The 23,737-nt window shown below is 38.1% G+C and overlaps 1 protein-coding gene and 1 long non-coding RNA gene across 3 annotated transcripts in view; one reads left to right on the top strand and one right to left on the bottom strand.

Annotated features, from left to right (window-relative positions):
• Positions 1-1,164: 1,164 nt before the first annotated feature.
• The window catches only part of LOC117661221 (flavin-containing monooxygenase 1), a 42,625-nt gene continuing 20,052 nt past the window's right edge, over positions 1,165-23,737 (top strand). Inside the window, exons 1-5 of one of the 2 annotated variants that reach the window (XM_034409839.3) lie at positions 1,165-1,594; positions 3,277-3,352; positions 12,383-12,519; positions 15,321-15,509; positions 15,788-15,950. In XM_034409839.3, the coding sequence (XP_034265730.1) occupies positions 12,388-12,519; positions 15,321-15,509; positions 15,788-15,950 (484 nt within the window). In that variant the 5' untranslated portion in view covers positions 1,165-1,594; positions 3,277-3,352; positions 12,383-12,387. Of the gene's footprint in view, positions 1,595-2,385; positions 2,456-3,276; positions 3,353-12,382; positions 12,520-15,320; positions 15,510-15,787; positions 15,951-23,737 lie in introns of those variants that run through there. The other variant, XM_034409840.3, reaches the window with a different exon arrangement.
• On the bottom strand, positions 8,567-14,333 carry LOC148114747 (uncharacterized). Its single transcript, XR_015733212.1, has 2 exons — positions 12,895-14,333; positions 8,567-9,387 (listed from the first exon to the last, which is right to left on the bottom strand). It is a non-coding gene; the product is annotated as an uncharacterized LOC148114747 (long non-coding RNA).

Below are 23,737 nucleotides of genomic sequence, written 5' to 3'. Positions count from 1 at the left end.
TACCTGACCACACTTGTAAGTGGATCACAGCTTCCTAACAGACAGGAAGCAGCAGGTGAAGCTAGGCAAAATCACATCAGATACCTGTACAATTAGCATAGGAGCCCCCCCCCAGAGCTATGTGCTCCCTCCACTTCTCTTCTCTCTATATATCAATGACTGCATCTCTAACGATCCATCTGTTAAACTACTGAAGTTTGAAGATGACACAACAGTTGAACAACTAGCCTCGTGGTGCAACCAGAACAATCTGGAACTGAACACACTCAAAACTGTAGAAATGGTGGTGGACTTTAGGAGAAACCCTCCCATACTACCACTTCTTACAATACTAGACAACACAGTATCAACAGTAGAGACCTTCAAATTTCTAGGTTCAACCATATCACAAGATCTAAAATGGACACCTAACATCAAAATCGTCATCAAAAAAGCACAACAAAGAATGTTCTTTCTGTGCCAACTCAGAAAGCTCAAACTGCTCAAGGAGCTACTGATCCAGTTCTACAGAGGAATTATTGAGTCTGTCATCTGCACCTCTATAACTGTCTGGTTTGGTTCTGCAACCCAACAAGACAGACACAGACTTCAGAGGATAATTAGAACTGCAGAAAAAACAATTACTACCAACCTGCCTTCCATTGAGGACTGTATATTGCACAAGTCAAAAAGAGGGCTGTGAAAATATTTACAGACCCCTCACATCCTGGACACAAATTGTTTCAACTCCTACCCTCAAAATGACGCTATAGAGCACTGCACACCAGAACAACTAGACACAAGAACAGTTTTTCCCAAACATCATCACTCTGCTAAACAAATAATTCCCTTAACATTGTCAAACTAGTTACTAGGTCTGCATTACTATTAATCTTCTCATCATTCCTATCACCCATCTCCTCCCACTTATGACTGTATGACTGTAACTTTGTTGCTGGTATCCTTAAGATTTATATTGACTGTTTCCCTATGATTATCATTAAGTGTTGTACCTTATGATTCTTGACGAATGTATCTTTTCTTTTATGTACACTGAGAGCATATGCACCAAGACAAATTCCTTGTGTGTCCAATCACACTTGGCCAATAAAGAACTTTATTCTATTATGCCTCCAGAAACAGCTGTTGCCCATTCTGTTGATGAGGCAACCTAGCAGTCCAGGTAAGTCCTTAATCATAATATTTAAGTGTGGAATGTTTTTGCTACTGTCTGCAACAAAACTTTCGGGTGTTAAACTCTAGCTAAATAGGTGTTTAATGCCTTTCACCAGGAAAAAAACTGAAGAAATGCCCATGCTTATCATTTTTTTCTTGGCTGAAATGTCAGAGATTCCTCTGATCATTTTGAATCTGATTAAACAGCTTCTTTCCACATGTGGATCATGTAAGTTTACAAAACTCTATTGTGTAATCCAATGCTAATCAAAAGAATGTTTGTTTTGTCCTCTCAGAAAAAGCAGTTCCACCCTTTCACACAGTCTTGCAACATATCCATTGCAGTACTGTGCTGTCTGCATTTCAAAGCAATTCCTTCAAAGCAATTTATGTAAGCCTGTGAAATTGAAGAAAATTTGAAGGGGACTTCTGAAATGAGGTAAGATTGTGACAATCTGTTAGTCTTCTGCTAGAGACATTCCAAAGTAGAAAAAAATATGCATAATGAGAATAAATAAAATTTTGCTGCTGAATGAGCTAGGGATTGATTTGTCACTGAAATCCTTTTCTATTGCTTTTTAGAATTACATAATACAGGGAGAATTAATTTTGCCAATTGACTAGAATAACTATAATTTGCCTTTACAACAGTTTTGAATACAGAAAGTACAGTAATCTTATATGTCTTTATGGTGATATACTGTATATTTTGTGATGATACTATATGGATTGTCAATCATTAATTTCAGCACATATTCATACCATGTTCTGCTTAGTTGCAGGCTTTTCTTGTTTTCCCACTGTACTCACCTAGTTCTTACAATGAAGCTTATGATGATTTTCCAGCCAGGAGGTCACAGAGCCTGAAACTAATTAGAGCTAAGAGGACAGAGCATGACCAAAATCACCTAACTGGTTTTCATGCCAAAATGGGGACTAAAACCAGGGTTTCTCACTCATTTTACAACTCATTAAACTATCTCACCATGTTGGCTGTCCAGAGATTTCTGTACATGAAACTAATAAAGGCTTTGCCTGAATATATTAGGCTGCAATAGGCGCAGTAGCTTAAATTTGTACCCAGAGGAAGTAGCCAATGAAGACCCCAAAAGAAATTCTGTGGGAACTCTAGGTGTCTATATGTGAACTGGTTCTTTACTTCTTTGCAAATCATTCACTTTTCACCTCCTAGGAGAAGTCTGGTACTTTAACCTACATATCCTTTTAAGGATAAATTTTGAAACCAGACTTAATTCTTAGGAGTGCTTGCTTATAGTTGGAGATACAAGCTAAGACAAAGGTAAGCAACCACTTAAGAATCATGACTCTTTCCCTTGAAGGTTTTATAATCTCTACCACACTTTTTAATGGATGGATAAATAATTGATATTTTAAACTGGTTTATAATATTTTTATGATAATTTTTCAATACAATAAAAATATAAAAAATAAAGAAAAAATAATGGAAAAAAGAAAAGAAAGAAGAAAGCATAGATTTATGACTTCCACCTTTCTATTAAGTAATTGCCTCTTACTCTTGCCCTTTCCTCTTCAGCCCTTTTTAATCCCCAAATCCATAAATCATCAGTTCAGTCTTTTTTTCTTTCAGCAAAACTTCTATATAAAGTTTCCAATCCTTTAAAAGTCTCTATTGTATTTTCCCTGATCAAGTTGGTCAGTTTGCCTTTCTGCAAACTTCATTTTATAATTCAATCTTCTAGTCTGGGCAATTTATTATTTTCCCAACTTTGTGTGTACAATAATCTTGCCACAATTGCTACACACAGTACTATTTTCTCATATTTCTTTTTTATCTTAACAAATATTTTAATTAAGAAAATAATTTGACACTACATACAACATACAACAAAATCTCTGGCAGCATCCTTATTTCTGAAATTTCACTTCATTCCTATCTTGTTCCTTCTGTAAAAAAAAAAAAAAGATTTATTTTAAGACTATTTGTATGTATTTGTGGATGAGCCCAGCTGTGGATAAGCCACTCCTTAAAATTTTAACCAGAATACCATAAAAATATGCCACCATACCATAAGTGTAGATTTATGTTTATCATCATTTTTTTTCTTCACTTTATCTACTAACCAATTGCTGTATTTACAGTCTTGCATGAAGAAAAGTACTGGAGAACTTGAAAGCTTGCATACTTTTTAAGACATCTGAAATTGTCATAATAAAGGTATTGTTTTATTTTTAAATTTATTAATTCATCTGTTCATGCTTACTTTTCATCTTTGATTTACTGTATTCACCATCTCAGTCTTCGAGTTCTGCTAATATTGTGTATAATTGTTATGATTTTCCCCTATACTTTCATATACGTCAATATATGTATGACAATATTCTGCTAATTGCTTCTTTTCCCATGTGTAAAAAACACTTACACTTTACATTGAAATGTTAGGATTATTACAATATTTGCTCTCTTTTCCTGCAGCTTATAATCAACCCTGTTTCTTCCCTATATGTTGTTTCGTCACAACGGGAGCTCTTACTGGGAAAAATTTGTACTATCAACTGTTTCTCTAAACTATTTTTTTCCAAACTTGGCTTTAAGATGTATGGACTCTCGATCCACACATATTAAAGTTGCCACATCTGTAAACCAAGGTTGTATATATTGCACTTTGCATTTAGAAAGCAAAATCTCTTTAAAGAATGGAAAAGAGATGTTATTCTACCTCAAACTGTACCTATAATTTTGTTATCAGCAGAATTCCTTTTAATTTCAATACAGAAAAATAGCCATATATTTCTAACAATTAGTACAACTTTCTAGCTACTATTTTTTTTTAAAATTTGATTTATATGCCGCCCTTCTCCGGAGACTCAGGGCGGCTTACAATGCGTTAAGCAATAGCCTTCATTCTTTTGTATATTTTATACAAAGTCAGCTACTATTTCTGATTGACAAGCTGATTGAACTCTAACTGAAAGTTGAAATGCCAACTCATTATCAGTTAAAAGTTAAGTGAGAGGATTTCCATTTCATGAGGACTATAGCTGATCCAAGTGATATTTTAAATGTACAGGTTTAAGTGCAGGAAAACCTCAAGATCCTGAAACTCAATTAATTTTGTAATGGAGGGATTTCCAAATGGCTGGGAACAATCCATTTTCAAAAAGTTATGCAATATTTTCAAGATAAGAATATGTGTTTCAGCAAAAAGAAGCAGTAAAGCAAACAGAAGGACTGCCAGCCAACACTACAGTCTTTTCAAGCTGAATGTTTTCTTTCACCATACTACCATATCATGTGAAGCAGTGCATCAGTTGCAAATAAGATGCCATCAGTGATATAGTAATTGGTGCCAAAGAGAAGGAATCCCCTATGCCTTATAGAGTTGTGAAGAGAATGTTGGCCACACTTATTATCTGGGAGACAGAAAGACTCTACTTTAATACTCTCAACTACGCATTTCTTAATAGGAGAGGAACTGACCACAGTTATCTTTCACCCTCTGACTCTTTATGCCTTTTGTCCTATCCATATCATTCCTCATGGTGGGGCTCTTGTGCTTTAAGGGTAGAAAACTATTAATACTGAACATTGGTGGAAATTTGCAGCCATGAGAATAGGAATAAGAATAGGAATAGAATAGTTGGAAGGGACGTTTGGGTCATCTAGTCCGACCTCCTGCTCAAGCAGGAGACCCTATACCCTATACAGGTGGCATGCGGAGCCATATTATTGGGCACGCCAGCTCAGTTCTGGGGTGCATGCGCACGTCAGCCAACTGATTTTCAGGCCTTCTGGGCCCACCAGAAGTAGGGAAACAGGCTGTTTCCTGCCTCTGGAGGGCCTGGGGGGGGGGGAGGCCCATTTTTCTTTCTTACCTGGCTCCAGATCCTCTCTATTTATCTGGGAAGGGCAAAAACAGCCTTTCCCACTCCCTTGGAGACCCTATGGAGGCTGAAAGGGCCCATTTCCCGACTCCCGGTGGGACAGGAAGTGACTTTCTTGCTGTCCCCAGCCTCCAGAGACTCCTAGAGAGGCTCCTAGAGACTCCTAGAGAGGCTCTGGAGGCTGGGGACAGCAAAAAATGTCACTTCCTGTCCCACTGGGAGTTGGGAAATGGGCTGTTTCAGGTCTTTGGAGGGCCTCCGAGAGAGTGAGAAAGGCTGTTTTCGCTCTTCCCAGATAAATAGAGAGGATCTTGAACCAAGTAAGAAAGAAAAACGGGCCTATCAGGCCATCATGTGCCAGGAGCAGGGGGGGGATTGCACGCGCATGTGCATGGGCATGTGCATGCATGACCCTCCCCCGCCCCCCTCTCCTGGCACGCAATGGCAAAAAGGTTAGCCATCACTGCCCTATACCATTTCTGACAGGTGGCTGTCCAGTCTCTTCTTGAAAGCTTCCAGAGATGAAGCATCAGTGGTGGGCTCCTGCCAGTTTGCACTGGTTCTCCCAAACAGTGTGTTAATTTTCTGAGCAGTTCAGAGAACCAGTTGTTGGAAGAAATATTTTCCCACTTTACAGGGCTAATCCTGCAAGGAACGCAGGAAGGAAAGATTCTAGTGTGCCTGTATTTCTAGCCTAATCCTTATCTTAATTGCCACTCTTGGTGCTTTAAGTGTTTTCAGAAACTGCCTCTGGGGTTAAGCTTTGTTACATTGTAACAGCCTTAACAGTTCTTGGCAGTATGCCCAGACTTTCTGTCTGTAGCTGAGTTTCTCTGGAGTCGTCCCCACCCACCCTTGAGTTTTTTGTGGTATTTTTATTCCTGGGGCTTGAACAGCTATTTACAGAACGGTTGGCATAGCCATAGAAGAAATGGCTGAGAGGCAGGATGCAAGCTTGGCATTCTGTCTAATTTTTTTACTGCCTTTCTGAGGGCATGTGATTTTCCTTAAATCTGGATGATTACCTTAGGATATCTTGTGAAATGAATAAGACCAGCTGGTATATTTAAGTACTGCAAATAGATCTAATGATTGCTTCTCCTAGGTGCTTTGTTAGTTCACTGAGCACAAGAATCACTTGTCTATGAGTATTCTTCAATCGCCCAGGTCATGGTTGTCCCAAAGGTGTTTTTTTTAAGAGGCAACTGGACTTTCTTGGTTTCCAGAAAGTCCAGTTGCCTCTTGAAAAAGCACCTTTAGGACAGGAGTCTCTTGCATTGCTTCAGAGTGGCCAAGCTACATGATTGTTCACTGATAATAAGTGGATCCTCCTTCCAATTTGTTATAGTTTGCTCTCATAATATTATGGTATAGTAACATGACACCATGTTTGTATAAAGTTAGCACCTACCCTTCTCCTAGAAGAATGAAATATTTTGAGAGATATTAAAAAGGAAGAATATATTTCCCTGGATGAGAAATGGAGAAACATGTTTTCTTAGAGGGAGAAAGCAGCCCCCACCTTCCTTAATAATCCACAGCAGATGTCAGCATTTAAGAGATAAAGAGATAGATAGCTATATTCATGGGCAAAAATTCCCTGCAGCAAGGTCTGAACAAAGACAGAATGGGATTAGCCCTCACTCAAGATGTTAATTTGTTAATTTGTCTCTTTAGCTAGGCATTTGGTAGCCCAAATATCTCACCCACTTTCTGGATAGCTTAAATGACCTCTCTGCTAAAGGGTTTCACTTTATGAGCAAGAGTTGGCTGTATTTTAACTATTTTAATTCCTCAATGTGCTCTGGCACACTGCCTGATTTGTAACTCTGGGTTGCAGGTATTGCTGAGGAAAAGGAACGTATTCAGACAGAATAGTATATCTTTCCATGACAGCTGTGACTCATTGATCTTCAGTGTGTATTCTGCTATTTCTAATCTAATGATTTGTATTTAGGGCAGCTTTTTGCAAGCAAAGCTTTTTGTATTTTTGTACAGGTAATCCTTGACTTACAACAGTTCATTTAGTGACCATTCAAAGTTACAATGGCACTGAAAAAAGTGACTTATGACTGTTTTTCACACTTACAACTGTTGCAGCATCCCCATGGTCACAAGAGGCCAGGCGAGGCTAAGTGCCCCTCGATATGAGTGACATCAAGTTGGCCACACCCACTCGGTCACATACCCCCCAACCACACCTACCCAGCCGGTCATTAGGGCAGAGAACTGGTTATTAAATTATTTGAAGTCCACCACTGTGAAGCACCCACAACTTCTGGAGGCAAGCTGTTCCATTGATTGATTGCTCTCACTGTCAGAAAATTTCTCCTTATTTCCAGGTTGAATCTCTCCTTGATCAGTTTCCATCCATTATTCCTTATCTGGCCTTCAGGTACTTTGGAAAATAGCTTGACCCCCTTCTTCTCTGTGGCAGCCCCTCAAATATTAGAACACTGCTATCATGTCATCCCTGGTCTTTCTCTTCACTAGACTGGCCATACCCAGTTTCTACAACCATTCTTCATATGTTTTAGCCTCCAGTCCCCTAATCATCCTTGTTCTCTGCATTCATTCTAGAGAATCAAAATCTTTTTTATAGTGTGGTGACCAAAACTGGATGCAGTATTCTAGGTGTGGTCTTACTAAGGCTTTATAGAGTGGTATTAGTACCTCATGTAATCTTGATTCAATCCCTCTGTTAATGCAATTTAGGATTACATTGGCTTTTTGGGCTGCCACTGCACACTGCTGGCTCATATTTAATTGATTGTCCACTAAGACTTTAAGATCTGTCTCACAGTTAGTGTCACAGTTACTCACATATAGATTCATCATTCACCCAATACTTTTGTGCCCTCCTTTATACTTACATAAAAAACAGAGTTTTTAGTCTTCAATAAATACTTAATGGCTAATTAAGATATTTTAGACTGTTAAGTTATAAGTATTTCCACACTAATCAAACCTGATTATGTGAAAGCATAGAGAGATTCTGGAGCCCTCAATATTACTCTGTCAAACTTTAAAGGCATGAAGTAAATCACCCTGGGCATTAGGAGGATAGTATCAATGCCTTTACAATTTTGGATACTTATATTGATGACTACTTTTGTATCTCGGGTAACTTTCTTTTTGAAAGGTTATTAAAGATAACATAACATTTATTCTTGGGACAAACTACTAGAAAATTCCTCCTTTTTTCTTTTTCTATATATCTCATCTTCTGCATTGTTTTTTCTAACTCACAAAACCTGAATACCTTAATCTGACTAATTTCAATCTTCCTATTGGCACAGATATGAATCTGTGTTTTCACCCTGTTAGCCATACAGTACATAATCATTTGCTATATACTAATTTATCATATCCTGTAACACTGTAATCTAACCCAAATAAAATCATTAGAACATTTTGATATTCTGTGAGTGTAATAAGTTAAATCACTTCTCACTTCCATTTCCAAGAAACTTGGGACTTAGTATAAAATTTGCCAAGATATATGACTATTGACATCTCTCCAATAATATGCACTGTTGTGCAGAAATTCTTTTTTAAAAAACTTTTTTAATTTTTTAAACAAACAAACATTTAATACATCAGTCATTCTTTCCGTGTGACATCTTGGTGTTGTCTCCAATTGTTCTTCCTTTTATTATTTCTTCTGTCTTAGTTCTCATCGAATCAATCACAACAATTCATCACTAACAAAATATTCTGATTATGGCATTTTTATACATAACTATTAATTTACTTATTTGTATCTCTTTTCTAACCAATAATAAAATTGATTCCATATCTTAAAGTATTCTGAATCTCCTCTTTCTTTAATCATCAAAGTCAATCTATTCATTTCTGCACAATCTAAATTTTGTTTAATTACTTTTCCTTCCAAAGGTATTTTCTCTGCTTTCCAGATGTGTGGATAAACAATCCTTGCAGCCGTTATTACATGTATAATCAAATAAATATTTTCTTTGCTAATTTTTTCTGGCAGGATACCCAACAGAAACAGTTCTGGTTTTAAATCAATACGTTGTTGTATCATTTCTTCCAGCCATATCTTAATTGTATTCCAATAATTTTTTGCTTCTGGACATATCCACCACATATGGTAATAAGAATCTGGTAACTGGTGACATTTCCAATATTTAGCTGATTTATCTTTAAACATTTTTGCCAGTTTCTCAGGTGGCATATGCCATCTATAAAACATTTTATATTGATTTTCCTTATATGCAGCGGACATTGTTAATTTATAATTCCTTTCCCATAACTGTTGCCATTTATCTAGATCTATTGAATGTCCAAAATTCTTTGCCCAGGCTATCATTGTTTTCTTTACTTGCTCCTCCTCCAGTTGAATGCCTAGTAAAAAAATATAGATTTTTAAAATTAATTTATCCACTGTTCCCATAAGTATCCCATCCAACTCTGTTTTTTCTAAGTGAAAACCATAAATTTAGCATCTTTTTCATATCTTGTTTGCATCTGCATCTACATATACCAATCCATCTCAATCCCCTGTTCTTCCAACTCTCATTTCCCTTTCAAATCCCCTTTATCTGTTAGTAAGTCCTTATATCTAACAATATTTCCAACATTAAAAACATTTGGGTGTATCAAAGCTTCCATTGTTCAAAGAATTCTTATGCACAAACTAAGACACTATTCTGTTTATATGTATCCTATACAAATCTGGATCCTATACAAATCTGGATGATAGTCCTGCTCTGCAAGATAGATATGCAGAGAGATTGAATAGCCCAAGCTGAGACCATCACCTAGCTGTATTAAAAAGATCCATGTATGAGCAATGTTCCTTCAGATACACACAATCATGCAACAAAGGAAGCTTTGCTTGGTAATATGGTGTCTTTCCCCAAGCCAGGCCTTTGAGGATGCACCTGCTGCCTCAAAAATGTTTGCTAATGTTGGTTAGATTGACTCTCCCTGGGAATCATACAATTGCTGCTTATATCTAGTTATCGCTTCCTTTCAGACTAGAGTCTCCTGGTCAGTTCTAATTTCAGCTTTTCAGTTAATTCTATTTATCTGCACAATTCCTTTATTTATATTTTCGTGACCTGTGACTTTTACCTGTTCTTCTGCCTCCTATAAATTTTCCTACTTATATTCCATTTATGCTCAAAAATGACTGTACTGCATTTAAGTTATACTAGAGGTAATCAAAATATGAATAATCAATACAATTAATCATAATATCTGAATGTCTGCATTGTTAGAAATAAGAATAAACAACCAGAATACATATACTACTATATCGTATGGGTGATTCACCACAGTTTGTCTCACAAGATCATGTACCAAGCTTGGGCATGGGTCTGCAGAGCAACCATGATAAAAGCATTTATCCTGTTCCGCATTTTTTTTTTTTGCAAGAATTCTAGTAAATGATCATCTATTAACAGGCCATGTGAAATTGATCAACAATCTATTGATGAAATGTAACCTTCTGCAAACCTCTTTTCAATTATGCACCCTTTTTATAACCTACATAGTGATATCAAGCTTAGAGATACTGGGGGGAATAGCCAACCCTCTAGAACACGGATGTTAAACTTGTGGTGTCACGTTGCTGTCATGTGACATTTTGTGATGTTTTTCCCCTTTGTGGAGCTGGGATGGGCATGGCCTGCGCATGATGCATGCAGGCTGTGGGCCGCCAGTTTGACACCCCTGCTCTAGAAGATAGGCTCAAGATCCAAAAGGATCTTGATAGACTTGAACATTCAACAAAATGCAGTTCAGTGGTGAGAAAAATAAGTTTTTTCACAGGCAAGAAAAACCAAATGCTTAGGTATAGAATAGGCAGTACCTGGTTCAACAGCAATAACTGAAAGAGGAATCTGGGTATTCTAATAGACAACAATGTGACCCAGCAGTATGCTGCAGTTGCCAAAAAGGCCAATACAGTCTTACGCTGCATCAAAGAGGGATAGTATTAATATCATGTGAAGTGTTAGCACTGTTTTATACTGCACTGATAAGGTCACACTTGGAATACTGCATCCAGTTTTGGTCACCATAATGCAGAAAAGATGTTGAGATTCTAGAAAGAGCACAGAAAGAACAACAAAGATAATTAGGCGACTGGAGGCTGAACAGTTGCAGAAACTGGGATTGTCTAGTTTAATGAAGAACTATGGATGACATGATAGCAGTGTTCCAGTATTTGAGGAGCTGTCACAAAGAGGAGGGGATGAACCTATTCTCAAAAGCACCTGAGGGCAGGAAAAGAAGTAAAGGATGGAAGCTTAAAAAAGAGAGATCCAACTTAGAATAAGGAGAAATTACCAGTCAATGAGAACAATTAATCAGTAGAATGGCTTGTCTTCAGAAGTTGTAGATACTCAACCACTGGAGGTTTTTAACAAGAAACTGGGCAACCATTTGTCTGAAATACTATGGAATCTCTGCTTGAGTAGGAGGGGTAGATTAAAAGACCTCCAAGATCCTTTCCAACTGTGCTATTCTTTATTCTACCCAGAGGATATTTGAAACAGACAGAGGTATTCTACTGAAAGGAAGCATCAAAGAGGGATAGTATTAATATCATGTGAAGTGTTAGCACTGTTTTATACTGCACTGATAAGGTCACACTTGGAATACTGCATCCAGTTTTGGTCACCATAATGCAGAAAAGATGTTGAGATTCTAGAAAGAGCACAGAAAGAGCAACAAAGATAATTAGGCGACTGGAGGCTGAACAGTTGCAGAAACTGGGATTGTCTAGTTTAATGAAGAACTATGGATGACATGATAGCAGTGTTCCAGTATTTGAGGAGCTGTCACAAAGAGGAGGGGATGAACCTATTCTCAAAAGCACCTGAGGGCAGGAAAAGAAGTAAAGGATGGAAGCTTAAAAAAGAGAGATCCAACTTAGAATAAGGAGAAATTACCAGTCAATGAGAACAATTAATCAGTAGAATGGCTTGTCTTCAGAAGTTGTAGATACTCAACCACTGGAGGTTTTTAACAAGAAACTGGGCAACCATTTGTCTGAAATACTATGGAATCTCTGCTTGAGTAGGAGGGGTAGATTAAAAGACCTCCAAGATCCTTTCCAACTGTGCTATTCTTTATTCTACCCAGAGGATATTTGAAACAGACAGAGGTATTCTACTGAAAGGAAGCTATAAACGTAAATTGGGAAATAAAAGTACCTTGAATGAAACTTTCTGTGTAAGAAAAGCAAATTTCAGAATTCAGACTTGAAAGTATAAGTTAAACACAATTTTTAAGAAAGGTCCAACCAGCTGTCATGACAAGTTGAAACAGGAAGCTACTTTCATTTTTTTAAAATAGTAACCCCATATATTTCTGCTCTTCTTATTGCAAGAAATCATGGTGAAAAAGGTAGCCATTGTTGGAGCCGGTGTGAGTGGACTGACCTCCATTAAGTGCTGCTTGGAAGAGGGACTAGAGCCAACCTGTTTTGAGCAAAGTGATGACATAGGGGGATTGTGGCGATTCACAGTAAGTTATGACAGTAGAGTGTAGACTCATCTCTACCATGCCCATGTGTTATGATGCTTAACTATGAAAAGAGACAACTGAATGTTCACACTGTGTGTATTATTACAAGTTTTATTATTTAAACCGCAAAGTAACTTTAAACCCAAAGCAGGTCCTGATGAAAAGTATTCAATATACAGTATTTACCCTACCAATAATTTCAAAATATTTTCAAAATATTTAATAATTGTACAACATCTATTTTCCCAATTCTTTATTTAAATAGCAATAGCACTTAGACTTATATACCACTTCATGGTGCTTTACAGACCTCTCTAAGAGGTTTACAGAGTTATCATATTGCCCCCAACAATCTGGGTCCTCATTTTTACTGACCTTGGAAGGATGGAAGACTGAGTCAGCCCTGAGCTGGTGAGAATTGAAACTGCTGAACTGTTGGCAGCTGGCAGTCAGCAGAAGTAGCCAGCAGTACTGCATTCTAACCACTGCACCTATGTAGATGGAAAAAAGAACAAACTGTATAATACACACCTACACACACACACACACACACACACACAGTTATACTTCATATAAGGAAAAAACATAATACTGCAAAATAATGGCAAAATCCCATAATTTTCTACATATTAACCTCAATGTTCTCCAAGCGTAAACTTATGAGGAGTTATGTCATGTACACAGTAATATCAATATCATTTCATTTGTTTCTTTTTACTGTTATCCCAGCGGTGGGATTCTACCAGTTCGCACCGATTCAGTAGAACCGGTTGTTAAGTAGTTAAGTAGTTAAGCAGTTCAGAGAACCGGTTCTTAAAAGAAATCTCCTTTTGTTTTTTTCCACTTTACAGGGTTAATCCTGTAAGGAATTACAACATTTGGTGTTGTTTCCTAGCCTAATCTTTACTGCCCTGCTTACAGAAACTGCCTCTCCAGCAGTATGCCTGCTGTTGCTTCCAGAGGTGTTTTTTTTTTTTTTTTGCTTGACTTTCTTAAAGGGGAAGGGTTGTTTTAAGCTTTTTACACCGCTGTTGGGAGGAAATACTCCCCTGTTGGAGTTCTTCCAGCCAGCGTGCAATGATCAGCACTTTGAAGAAATAATTGAATAACGAAGCAGAAGCTTTTAATGACAAAGAACCAAGATGAGTGACATTCAGCAAGACTTAAACAGATTGACATTCAAACGTGAGTTTACATACCCTTTCTGACTTTTGGTCTAAAACAGGTTTTTGGTGAAGTTTAATTCTGTGCTTGGTGATGTTTAATCCTGTGTTTAGTGATGAGATAATTTTCCCTATTCAGCTTTGTTTGGAAGGAAAAATGTTAATCTCTGTTCCTGAAAAGAAGCAGCTTTGGAAATCTGACTAGCTCTGTGTTTATTTGTTCTGGTAATTGGTTTAACAAGCAACAGATACTCTGTTTGCTCCTTTGCTTCATTCTGGAGAGCTTAAATGATCTTTCTGCTAAAGGGTTTCACTTTATGAGCAAGAGTTGGCTGCTGATAGTTATCATTGCATTTTAACTATTTTAATTCCTCAAGGTGCTCTGCCACCCTCCCTAATTTGTAACTCCAGTTTGCAGGTATTTCTAATCTAATGATTGGTATTTAGGGCAGCTTTTTGCAAGCAAAGAAGCTTTTTGTATTTTTGTACAGGTAATCCTTGACTTACAACAGTTACAATAGCACTGGAAAAAGTGACTTATGACCGTTTTTCACACTTATGACCATTGCAGCAAACTGTCATTAGGGCAACGAAGCGATGCCACATGACCACCTGGCCACGGCCATCCGGTCACATGAAGCACCGCAGTTGTGAAATGAGTGACACGGTTGTTAAGAATGCTGCAACGGGCATAAATGATGACCAGTCATAAGTGCGAGGACCGGTCAAAAGTGCGAGGACGGGTCAGAAATCACTTTTTCAGCCCTCTGGCTAGTCCTTTTGTGCATATGAACTACTCGGAGGGCTGAAAATGTTATTTTTGACTGGTCCTCACACTTTTGACCAGTCCTCGCACTTACGACTATCCTCACATTTTAGTTTTTTGCCCTATCTTGTCACCATGGTGAAGAGAAGCAGTTGTGAAATGAGTGACATGGTTGTTAAGAATGCTGCAACGGGCATAAATGTGAGGATGGTCATAAGTGTGAGGACCAGTCAAAAGTGCAAGGACCGGTCAGAAATGACTTTTTTCAGCCCTCTGAGTAGTCCCTATACACATAGCCACGGCCACCCAGTCACATGATCAGTTAGCCATGCCCACCTGGTCACATGACAACCAAGCCACACCCACCCAAATAAGCCATGCCCACAGAACCGGTTGTTAAAAAAATTGAATCCTACCACTGGTTATACCCTTTATTGTGCAAAATAAATTCCATATTTTATTCTCAGTGGGCAAATCATGAAAGAATGTACTCAGCTTCCAAGTATTTGATCTATCTGCCACCTTCCAGGTTTTTGGGTCTAAATCTTTGTATTTTAACAGATATTGCCTACAGGTAATAGAATTGCAGTTAGCCTTCTTTAATCACCTCACATATCCTTTTCATAACAAGTATTGTGCTTAATCTGAAAATGGCATAGTTTATGTCTATTAAATGGCAAATATGTCTGAAAGTGTTACCTGAATCTGTCTAAACTCAAGAAAATTGCACTTTACCCCTTTTTTAAATTAAGAAGCTTAGATTTCAAATTCCTTTTGGAACCCTGCCCAAGCATCACGGTCTCCTGGTTTCTAGTCTGATGCCTTAACAAACTGGCTTTTTAATACATAATCTTGTAATATTTTATGGATAGGACTATGTTGAAGATGGAAGACCCAGCATGTACAGGTCAATGGTCAGTAACAGCTCTAAGGAGATGTCTGCCTTCACAGATTTTCCATATCCAGAAAACTTTCCAGCCTTCTTGTCCCATCACCAACTCCTGGAATATCTGAGGATGTACACAAAATATTTTGATCTCCAGAAATACATTCAAATAAAGGTAAGCTTTAAAAATATTAGCTGAATGTTCACATTAAAAAGAAGTAGTACATTTATTTCTAGAGACTTTGGTTCAGTGAAACTCAAACACAGATTTTGCCTCTCCAAGTATAAACTTTCCAGAGCAAATATATGATTTTGCTTGTTCACTTTTGTTTATATTCGTACATTCATCTATTTCTAATCTAAAAAGATGCCTATGAACTCAAAGCCAGATGTATTTGCAAGTTCAGTCCTTTTTGGATCATCTCAACTGATTATTTTCTGGAAATGTTTCAGACAAAAGTGATCAGCATAACGAAGTGTCCTGATTTTTCTAACACTGGCCAGTGGGAAGTTGTTACAGAGGCCAATGGGAAGCAGAGCTCAACCATTTTTGATGCTGTGATGGTTTGTGTGGGCTATCTTACTGAGCCTTTATTGCCACTCAAGAGTTACCCAGGTATATTGATTTCCAAGCATATGTTTAATTTAGAAATGCATAATCAGGTACTCCAGGTTTAATATTTACTTTTGAAATGCATGGACAGAATTCTTAAGAAGTGATCAATTGTCACTTTGTTGAACTTGTATTCTCTAGAGTGCTTCATGAGCAAGGATTTTTGCCATTAATACATCTGTTTTATTTGTTAAATTACAGGTTGTAATACTTAAGGAAATGACAATATAATATGTATGTACATACACACTTAAGTATCTTTGTAAACATGATGATGATGATGATTTTATCCATTCAGTCAAGTCCGACTTGACAATTCTATTTTATTTCATTTCATTTTCATTTTATTTGATTTATATACCGCCCTACTCCCGAAGGACTCAGGGTGGTGAACAGGCACAAGATAAAACACATAGAATACAAAAATTTAAGAGCAGAAGTAAAATCGAATTAAATCAATTTAGCCCAAGACAAATTTAAAACCCCAGGTTAAGAACAAATTAAAATTTACATTAAAATTTACATTAAAAAAGAATGGGAGAAGTTAGGCCAGACCAGCCTGGTGAAATAAAAAGGTCTTGAGAGTGCGGTGGAAGGTGCATAGATCCGGGATCCTCCGTATCTCCGGGGGGAGCTCGTTCCAGATAGTACGTGCCCCCACAGAGAAGGCTCTCCCCCTGGGGGCCGCCAGCCAACATTGTTTGGCCGACGGCACCCAGAGGAGTCCCTCTCTGTGAGAGCGTACCAGCCGGTGGGAGGCCGTTTGCGGCAGGAGGCGGTCCCGTAAATAACCAGGCCCTAAGCCATGGAGCACTTTAAAGGTGGTAACCAAAATCTTGAAGCGCACCTGGAAGACCACCGGGAGCCAGTGCAGCTTGCGCAGGAGAGGTGTTACATGGGAACGCCACGTCACTCCCATAACCACCCGCGCAGCCGCACTCTGCGCCAGTTGGAGCCTCCGGGTGCTCCTCAAGGGGAGCCCCATGTAGATAGCGTTACAGTAGTCCAGGCAGGAAGTGACGAGGGCATAAGTGACCATGTTTAAGGAGTCCCAATCCAGAAAGGGACGCAACTGGCGAATCAGGTGGACCTGATGGAAAATCCTCCCGGTCACGGCTGTCAAGTGTTCTTCTAAAGACAGCCGTGAATCCAGGAGGACGCCCAAGTTGCGAGCCCTCTCCGTGGGGGCCAGCAATTCACCCCCAATAGTCAGCGATGGCATCAACTGACTATCGGGACATCGGAAACCACAGCCACTCAGTCTTGGACGGGTTGAGCCTGAGCCTGTTCCTTCCCATCCAGACCCGCACGGCCTCCAGGCACCGGGACATCACTTCAAGGGCATCGTTGGGGTGGTCTGGGGTGGAGATGTACAGCTGAGTATCGTCAGCGTACTGGTGGTACTTCACCCCGAAACCACGGATGATCTCACCCAGCGGCTTTACATAAATGTTGAACAGAAGGGGCGAGAGGACCGACCCTTGTGGCACCCAACATATGAGGCATCTCGGGGTCGACCTCTGCCCCCCTGCCAACACAGACTGCGACCGGTCGGAGAGAAAGGAGGAGAACCACCGCAACACGGTGCCTCCCACCCCCAACTCTTCCAAATTCCAATTCCAAATTCTATGGGCCAGGTCTCTCCACATCTTCCAATCTTGCACTATTTCTTTATGTTTTTCTATGCTATGGCTGGTGTCAGCTTTGATAGTGTCCAGCCACCATGTTCTTTGATGGCCTGGTTTCCTTTTACTGCTAACTCTTCCAAACATAATTGTTTTCTCCAGTGAAGTCCAGTGAAGTAAGTGAGACACAGTTTTGTGATTTTGCCTTATAATGACATGTCTGGTGTTATGTGCTCCAGTACTTGCTTGTTAATCGCCTTTGCTGTCCAAGGACTTTATAAACATAAGAGACCACATTTGCAATGTTAAGACAAGGAAGGGTGTAAGAGCTAGTTCTCAGACTGATCCAAATTCAAGCAACCTTGAATTTGGATCAGTCTGCAACAAACCTCCCCATTATTGGTAAAGATACCTATACCATAGGGCTGTGAGAAAAAGGTTCAGAAATTCTCCCCCTTAATAGACACTGAGAGATATTGGGTCTAAGTTGGACATTAATTCACTTCGTGAATTCTTGAAGCATTACACAATCATTTTAATAAACTGTGCTAAAGAAAAGTTTGAATTATCTTTTAATTTTAGCTTCTTGTAATCTGCATTTGTTGGAATAGTAGAGGAGTTTTGTTTGCATTTTGGTTTCTTAGTGAAGCAGAAAATGTAGGGAAGCAGCACTATCTGATGGGGAAGGAGAAGTGAATATTATTTGGGGCGAGGATTTACAGTATACTGATAAATTGTTATGCTAAACAATGTGCAGACTTAATACATTTTGGCCTTTTACAGGAGTCCCCTGACCCACCCAAAATTAATACCTTTGAAAATTGTCATTTTGCTGCAGTCATATGGGAGCTCTCTGTAGCGGCACAAAATGGAGTCTAAATCCTTCTCTAGTCCAGTTTCCACCTCTCAGTTACAATGTATTTATTTTATTTTTTTTATAGAAACTTTATTGAGGTTTTTTACAAAACAGAAAAAATAAAAAAAAATAAAAAAAAAGAGAAAAAGGAAAAACAAACATTCAAACAGAAACATAAAACACATAAGTATAATAACACTTTCAATTTGTATCGGATGTGCAGTGTTTTAACTATTTACATCAATAGTACTTGGTGACATTTCAACTCACTTTTAACCAATATTTAACACACCTTTAGATCTTTCTTTCATTTTGTCATGCAACCACTTGTACCACCTTTTCCATACCATATAGTAAACTGACTTCTCATCATTTAATTCATAAGTTAATTTAGTCATCTCTGCGCACTCGAGTATTTTCTTAATTGTAAGCTCTTCTGGTGGTTGAGTTTTCTCTTTCCAGTACTGTGCGTATGCCAATCTAGCGGCTGTAATTATGTGGATCATTAAATGTGTCATTTCCTTTCTATATGACTTCTTTATTATTCCCAGGAGGAAAATCTCTGGTGTTAGTTCAATATCTTCGTCAATTATTTCTTGTAACCACCTCCTAATTTTACTCCAGTATCCTTTCGCTTCAGGGCATGTCCACCACATGTGAAAGAAGGTGCCTTGACCATGGCCACATTTCCAACAGGTGGGATGTATATTGGGATATATTTTTGCAAGTCTGGCCGGGGCTAGGTACCATCTATGCAACATTTTGTAATGGTTTTCCTTATATGCCACCGCTCTAGTGAGTTTAAGATTTCTGTTCCATGCCTCCTCCCATTCCCCAAAATTTATATCACGTCCTATATTTTTCTCCCATGCAATTATTTGGTTCTTTGTGACATCTTCGAACTTATCGTCGCCTAATAGATAATTGTATAGTTTTGCCAGAATCTTTTTATTTGTTCCCATCAGGACTTTATCCAATCCATTTGGTCCAAGTTCTAAACCGTATTGTTCTTTGTCTCTCTGATATCTGGATTTTACTTGTGAGTAGGTCCACCAATCTAAAATTATTCCTTGCTTTCGTAAGGTGTCATTTGGCTTAAGCCTCCCTCCTTCGTCCAAAATATCTTTGTATCTGCCCATTTTCTCCCTCTCCCACCTATTTGGGTGGGTTAGGGCCTCCATCGTTGAGAGCCAATTTGGAATTTTTTTGTAATATTTCTGCCTAATCTGAGTCCATGTTTGTATCAGGGAGTCTCTAATTTTATGTCTATGGAAATGTGTCTTCCTTTTCTTCTCCGTGTCCCAAATGTGGGCATGCCAGCCTTTTTGCAAGTCATGGCCTTCTAAAGTGAGAATCCTCTCATTTTCCAGGGTGATCCAGTCTCTTAACCAAACTAGCTTAGCTGCCCTGTAGTATGTTTCCCAATCCGGGAGTCCAAATCCGCCTATATCTCTTTTGCCCCTTAAAATTTTAATGGAAAATCTCAATTTTTTCCCCTCCCATATAAATTCCCTGATGATTTTGTCTAATTCTAAAAAAAAATTTTTATCTAAATTTATCGGTATATTTTGGAATAAGAATAATATTCTGGGGAGGATGTTCATCTTAATTGTGGCTATCTTGCCCAAGAGTGATAATCTTATTTTTTTCCAGCTATCTAGGTCTTGTTTCATTTTTCTAATTAAGGGAATATAATTGTCATCTTTCAGGGTCGAACATCTTGATGTAATCCAAATTCCTAGGTATTTAATTTTTTTGGCAACCTGTAATCCTAATACTTCTTCTATCTCGTTTTTCTGGCTCTCGGTTGTGTTCTTGATCAATACTTTGGTTTTAGTTTTGTTCAGTATAAAGCCTGCCACCTCTCCATATTTACTTAATTCCTCTAATACTTTAGGTCCTGATTCTATGGGGTCTTCAAGGATTAGAGCTACGTCGTCCGCAAATGCTTGCGTCTTGTAGGTCTCCTTCCTAATCTTCAATCCTTTTATTTCCTCGTTAGTTCTAATTTTCCGGAGAAGAACTTCTAGGGCCAAAATAAACAATAAGGGGGATAGGGGACAACCTTGCCTTACTCCCTTACTAATTTGGAATGTTTTGGTCCTATCCCCATTCACCAGGATGCTCGCCTTTTGGTTATTATAAATAGATTTAATCATCATTTCAAAATTTGTTCCGAATTTCATAATCTCAATTTGTTTAATCATAAATTTCCAGTTTAGATTGTCAAATGCTTTTTGAGCATCGACAAAGATCAGAGCCATCTGTTTTCCGGGGTGTTCTTCATAATACTCTAATGTATCTAGCACGATTCTCAAATTATCCCTAATTTGTCTCCCCGGTAAAAATCCGTTCTGGTCTTTGTATATCCAATTATTTAAAATCTTTTTCATTCTTTCTGCCATTATACCCATGAATAATTTGTAGTCAGTATTTAGGAGCGAAATTGGTCTATAATTTTGGATTTGTTTTAGGTCGGCACCTTCTTTCGGCACAAGTGTAACATGCGCCTCTTTCCATGACTCTGGAATTTTATGGTCTAGCAATGCGTCATTGAAAATTTCTACTAATTTCGGTTGGAGTGTTTCTTCTAATTTTTTATATATTTCCCCTGGGAATCCGTCAGGTCCTGGCGCTTTATTATTTTTCAATTTGGAGAGGGCTGTTTTTAATTCTTCAATTGTAATCTTTCTGTTGAGCATTTCTTTCTCATCATCAGTTATTTGTGGGAGCTCTGCTTTTATCAGATATTGTTCTATTTTATCATCCGGTATCTCCTCTTCTTTGTATAGGGATTCGTAGTATTCTCTCACCCTATCCCGTTTTCCTTCCTTGTTAGTCAATAATTCGCCCTTAGAGTCTTCTAAGGTATGAATTATTCCCCTTTCATTTTCCTTTTTTAATTTATAGGCCAGCCACCTGCCTGATTTGTTAGTATTCTCAAAAAGATATTGTTTCGTTCTTTTCATTCTTTGTGCCAGCTCTTCTTGCTCCATGATATTTACTTTATGCTTCCACATCATCCAATTTTCTTTGGCAGCTTCATCTTCTGGGTTATCTTGGAGTTTTCTTTCTGATTCTCCTATATGATTTAAATAGTCTTCCAGGATCTTCCTTTCTTCTTTATTTTTATGTGCAGTATATGAAATCGCGACTCCTCTCAGATAGGCCTTCATTGTATCCCACACTATTGCGCGGGATGTGCCTTTGTTTTCATTTTCCTTAAAAAAGAGGTTTATTTCTTCTTTGAATTTTTGTATACAGTCTTTGTCGCCCAATAATTTAGCATTTAACCTCCACCTCCGTTGGTATTTTCTCTGAACAAGCTTCCATCTAATTTCTAGTGGATTATGATCTGCCCAGTCATTTGGGTTAATTACAGCTGTTCCAATTTCTAACCCCAAATTCCTACTAACCCATGCCATGTCAATTCTGGACCATGACTTTTGTGCATTTGAAAAGAAGGTATATTGCCTATCGTTTGGATGCAAGGTACGCCAAATGTCAATTAAATCTAATTCATCGACTAACTCGAAAAAGGCTCTCGGTAAATTTGTCCTTTTATTTTTTTTTTCTTTATTGCTCTTGTGGTCCTTCTCCGGATCCACAATGCCATTAAAATCCCCTATCATACAAATTTCGTTATATGCCATTTTCACTAATTGTTCATGGAGTTTCTTAAAAAATTCTCCCTGTTTTTTATTTGGGGCATAAATGCCCACTAATAATACCTTGGAATTCCCTCTCTTAATTTCAATCATGAGGATTCTACCTTTTGTATCTTTGAATTTCAATTCTGCTTCAATTCCTTTTTTTACGTAAATTACCACCCCCCTCTTCTTTTTCTCTGCTAGCGAATCGAATGTTTGACCGAATTTTTTATATTCTAAACATTTACTCTCTTCTTTTTTTATGTGTACCTCTTGTAAACACATTATATCAACATTTTGTTTGCCTAATTTTGTTAATATTCTTTTCCTCTTTTTGTAATCATTTAGTCCATTGACATTTACGGATATTAACTTCAGGTCATTCATCTCTATACCTCTATCTGATTATAGGTTCTTGTTTGTTTCTTACGGCCCTTACTGGTCTTGTTTTCTTCTCTTTGGCTTCTTCTTCTTCTTCTGTCTTCTCCTCTGCAGTTGCTTCGTTCGTATTCTGTTGGTGTGGGGCTTCCTCCTCCACTACTGCTGTTTCTAGTTCTTCCTTGCTACCCTGCTCTTCTTCCACACCTCTCAACTGATCAAGGAAATCTTGTGCTGTACTCAGGCTTTCTATTTTGATTTTTCTTCCTTGCCAGGTTATTAGCATCCCTTCTGGGAGAAGCCACCTGAATAGTATCTTTCTTTTATTCAACTGTATGGCTAGAAATCTGTATCCCTTCCTCATCTCCCGAACTCTTCTTGGTATCTGTTTTAGAATTATTATTTCTTTTCCTCGATATGTTATCTGTTCGTCTCTTGCCATGTTGTATAGAATATCTTTAACTTTTTTCCGTGCGAAGCGGATATGTACTTCTCTAGGGAGCTTGTTCCTTCTTGCGTAGTTGGTCTGGACCCTGTATACGTCGTCCAGTTCCCTGATTATCGCCTGTTTGTCTTGGTGAAGTGCATCCGCTATCAGCTCAGCCATCTTTTCACCTAGGTCTTCCTCTTTGTCCTCGACAACATTCTGAAATCGCAAATAGAAGGAAGCCTGGTCCATCTCCAATTGGATTATTGAGTCTTCTAACTCTTTATTTTGGCTTGTTAATGTTTGATCCACAATATCTAATTTCTTTTCAGTTTGGTCAATTCTTGTTTCAGCTTTTTGAATTCGTTGTTCATTATTGACTATTGATGTTTGGATTTCATTCATTTTCTGGTCCAATGCATGTATGTCTGATTTTAATTCGGCATGGTTATTTAACAGTTTTTCCTGCATTGCCATCATCGTTTCTTGGATCAAGGTTAATGATGCTTGCAGAGTTTGCATTGCCAGGCTTTCTGTTGATTTTAGTGTCGCCGGAGAGGTTGTCGTTATAGTGGGATTAGAGGGAGTCTTTTTTCCTGTTTTCCCCGCTGTGAGTGACATACTTGTCATTTCTTTCAAAATTTTCTTTTGCTCTCTAATTATCCTGTCGATGTTACTCCAAATTCTCATTCGCCAGTTAGCGCCTCTATTATCTTTTTTTTTTTAAGTATATATTTATATATATATATTCCTAAATCTAATTTTTCCTTCTAAATTTATAAACAAGTATAACCAGCTTAATAGATATGGGTTAAACAGTTCAATACTATACAATCAATATATCAGTTAATCAA

This window comes from Pantherophis guttatus, chromosome 3 (genome assembly GCF_059756535.1).
Source record: "Pantherophis guttatus breed Tessera chromosome 3, ASM5975653v1, whole genome shotgun sequence".
NCBI classification, from domain to species: domain Eukaryota; kingdom Metazoa; phylum Chordata; class Lepidosauria; order Squamata; family Colubridae; genus Pantherophis; species Pantherophis guttatus.
The sequence above is the reverse complement of the archived record's forward strand: the minus strand, read 5'-3'. Positions and strand labels throughout refer to the sequence as shown.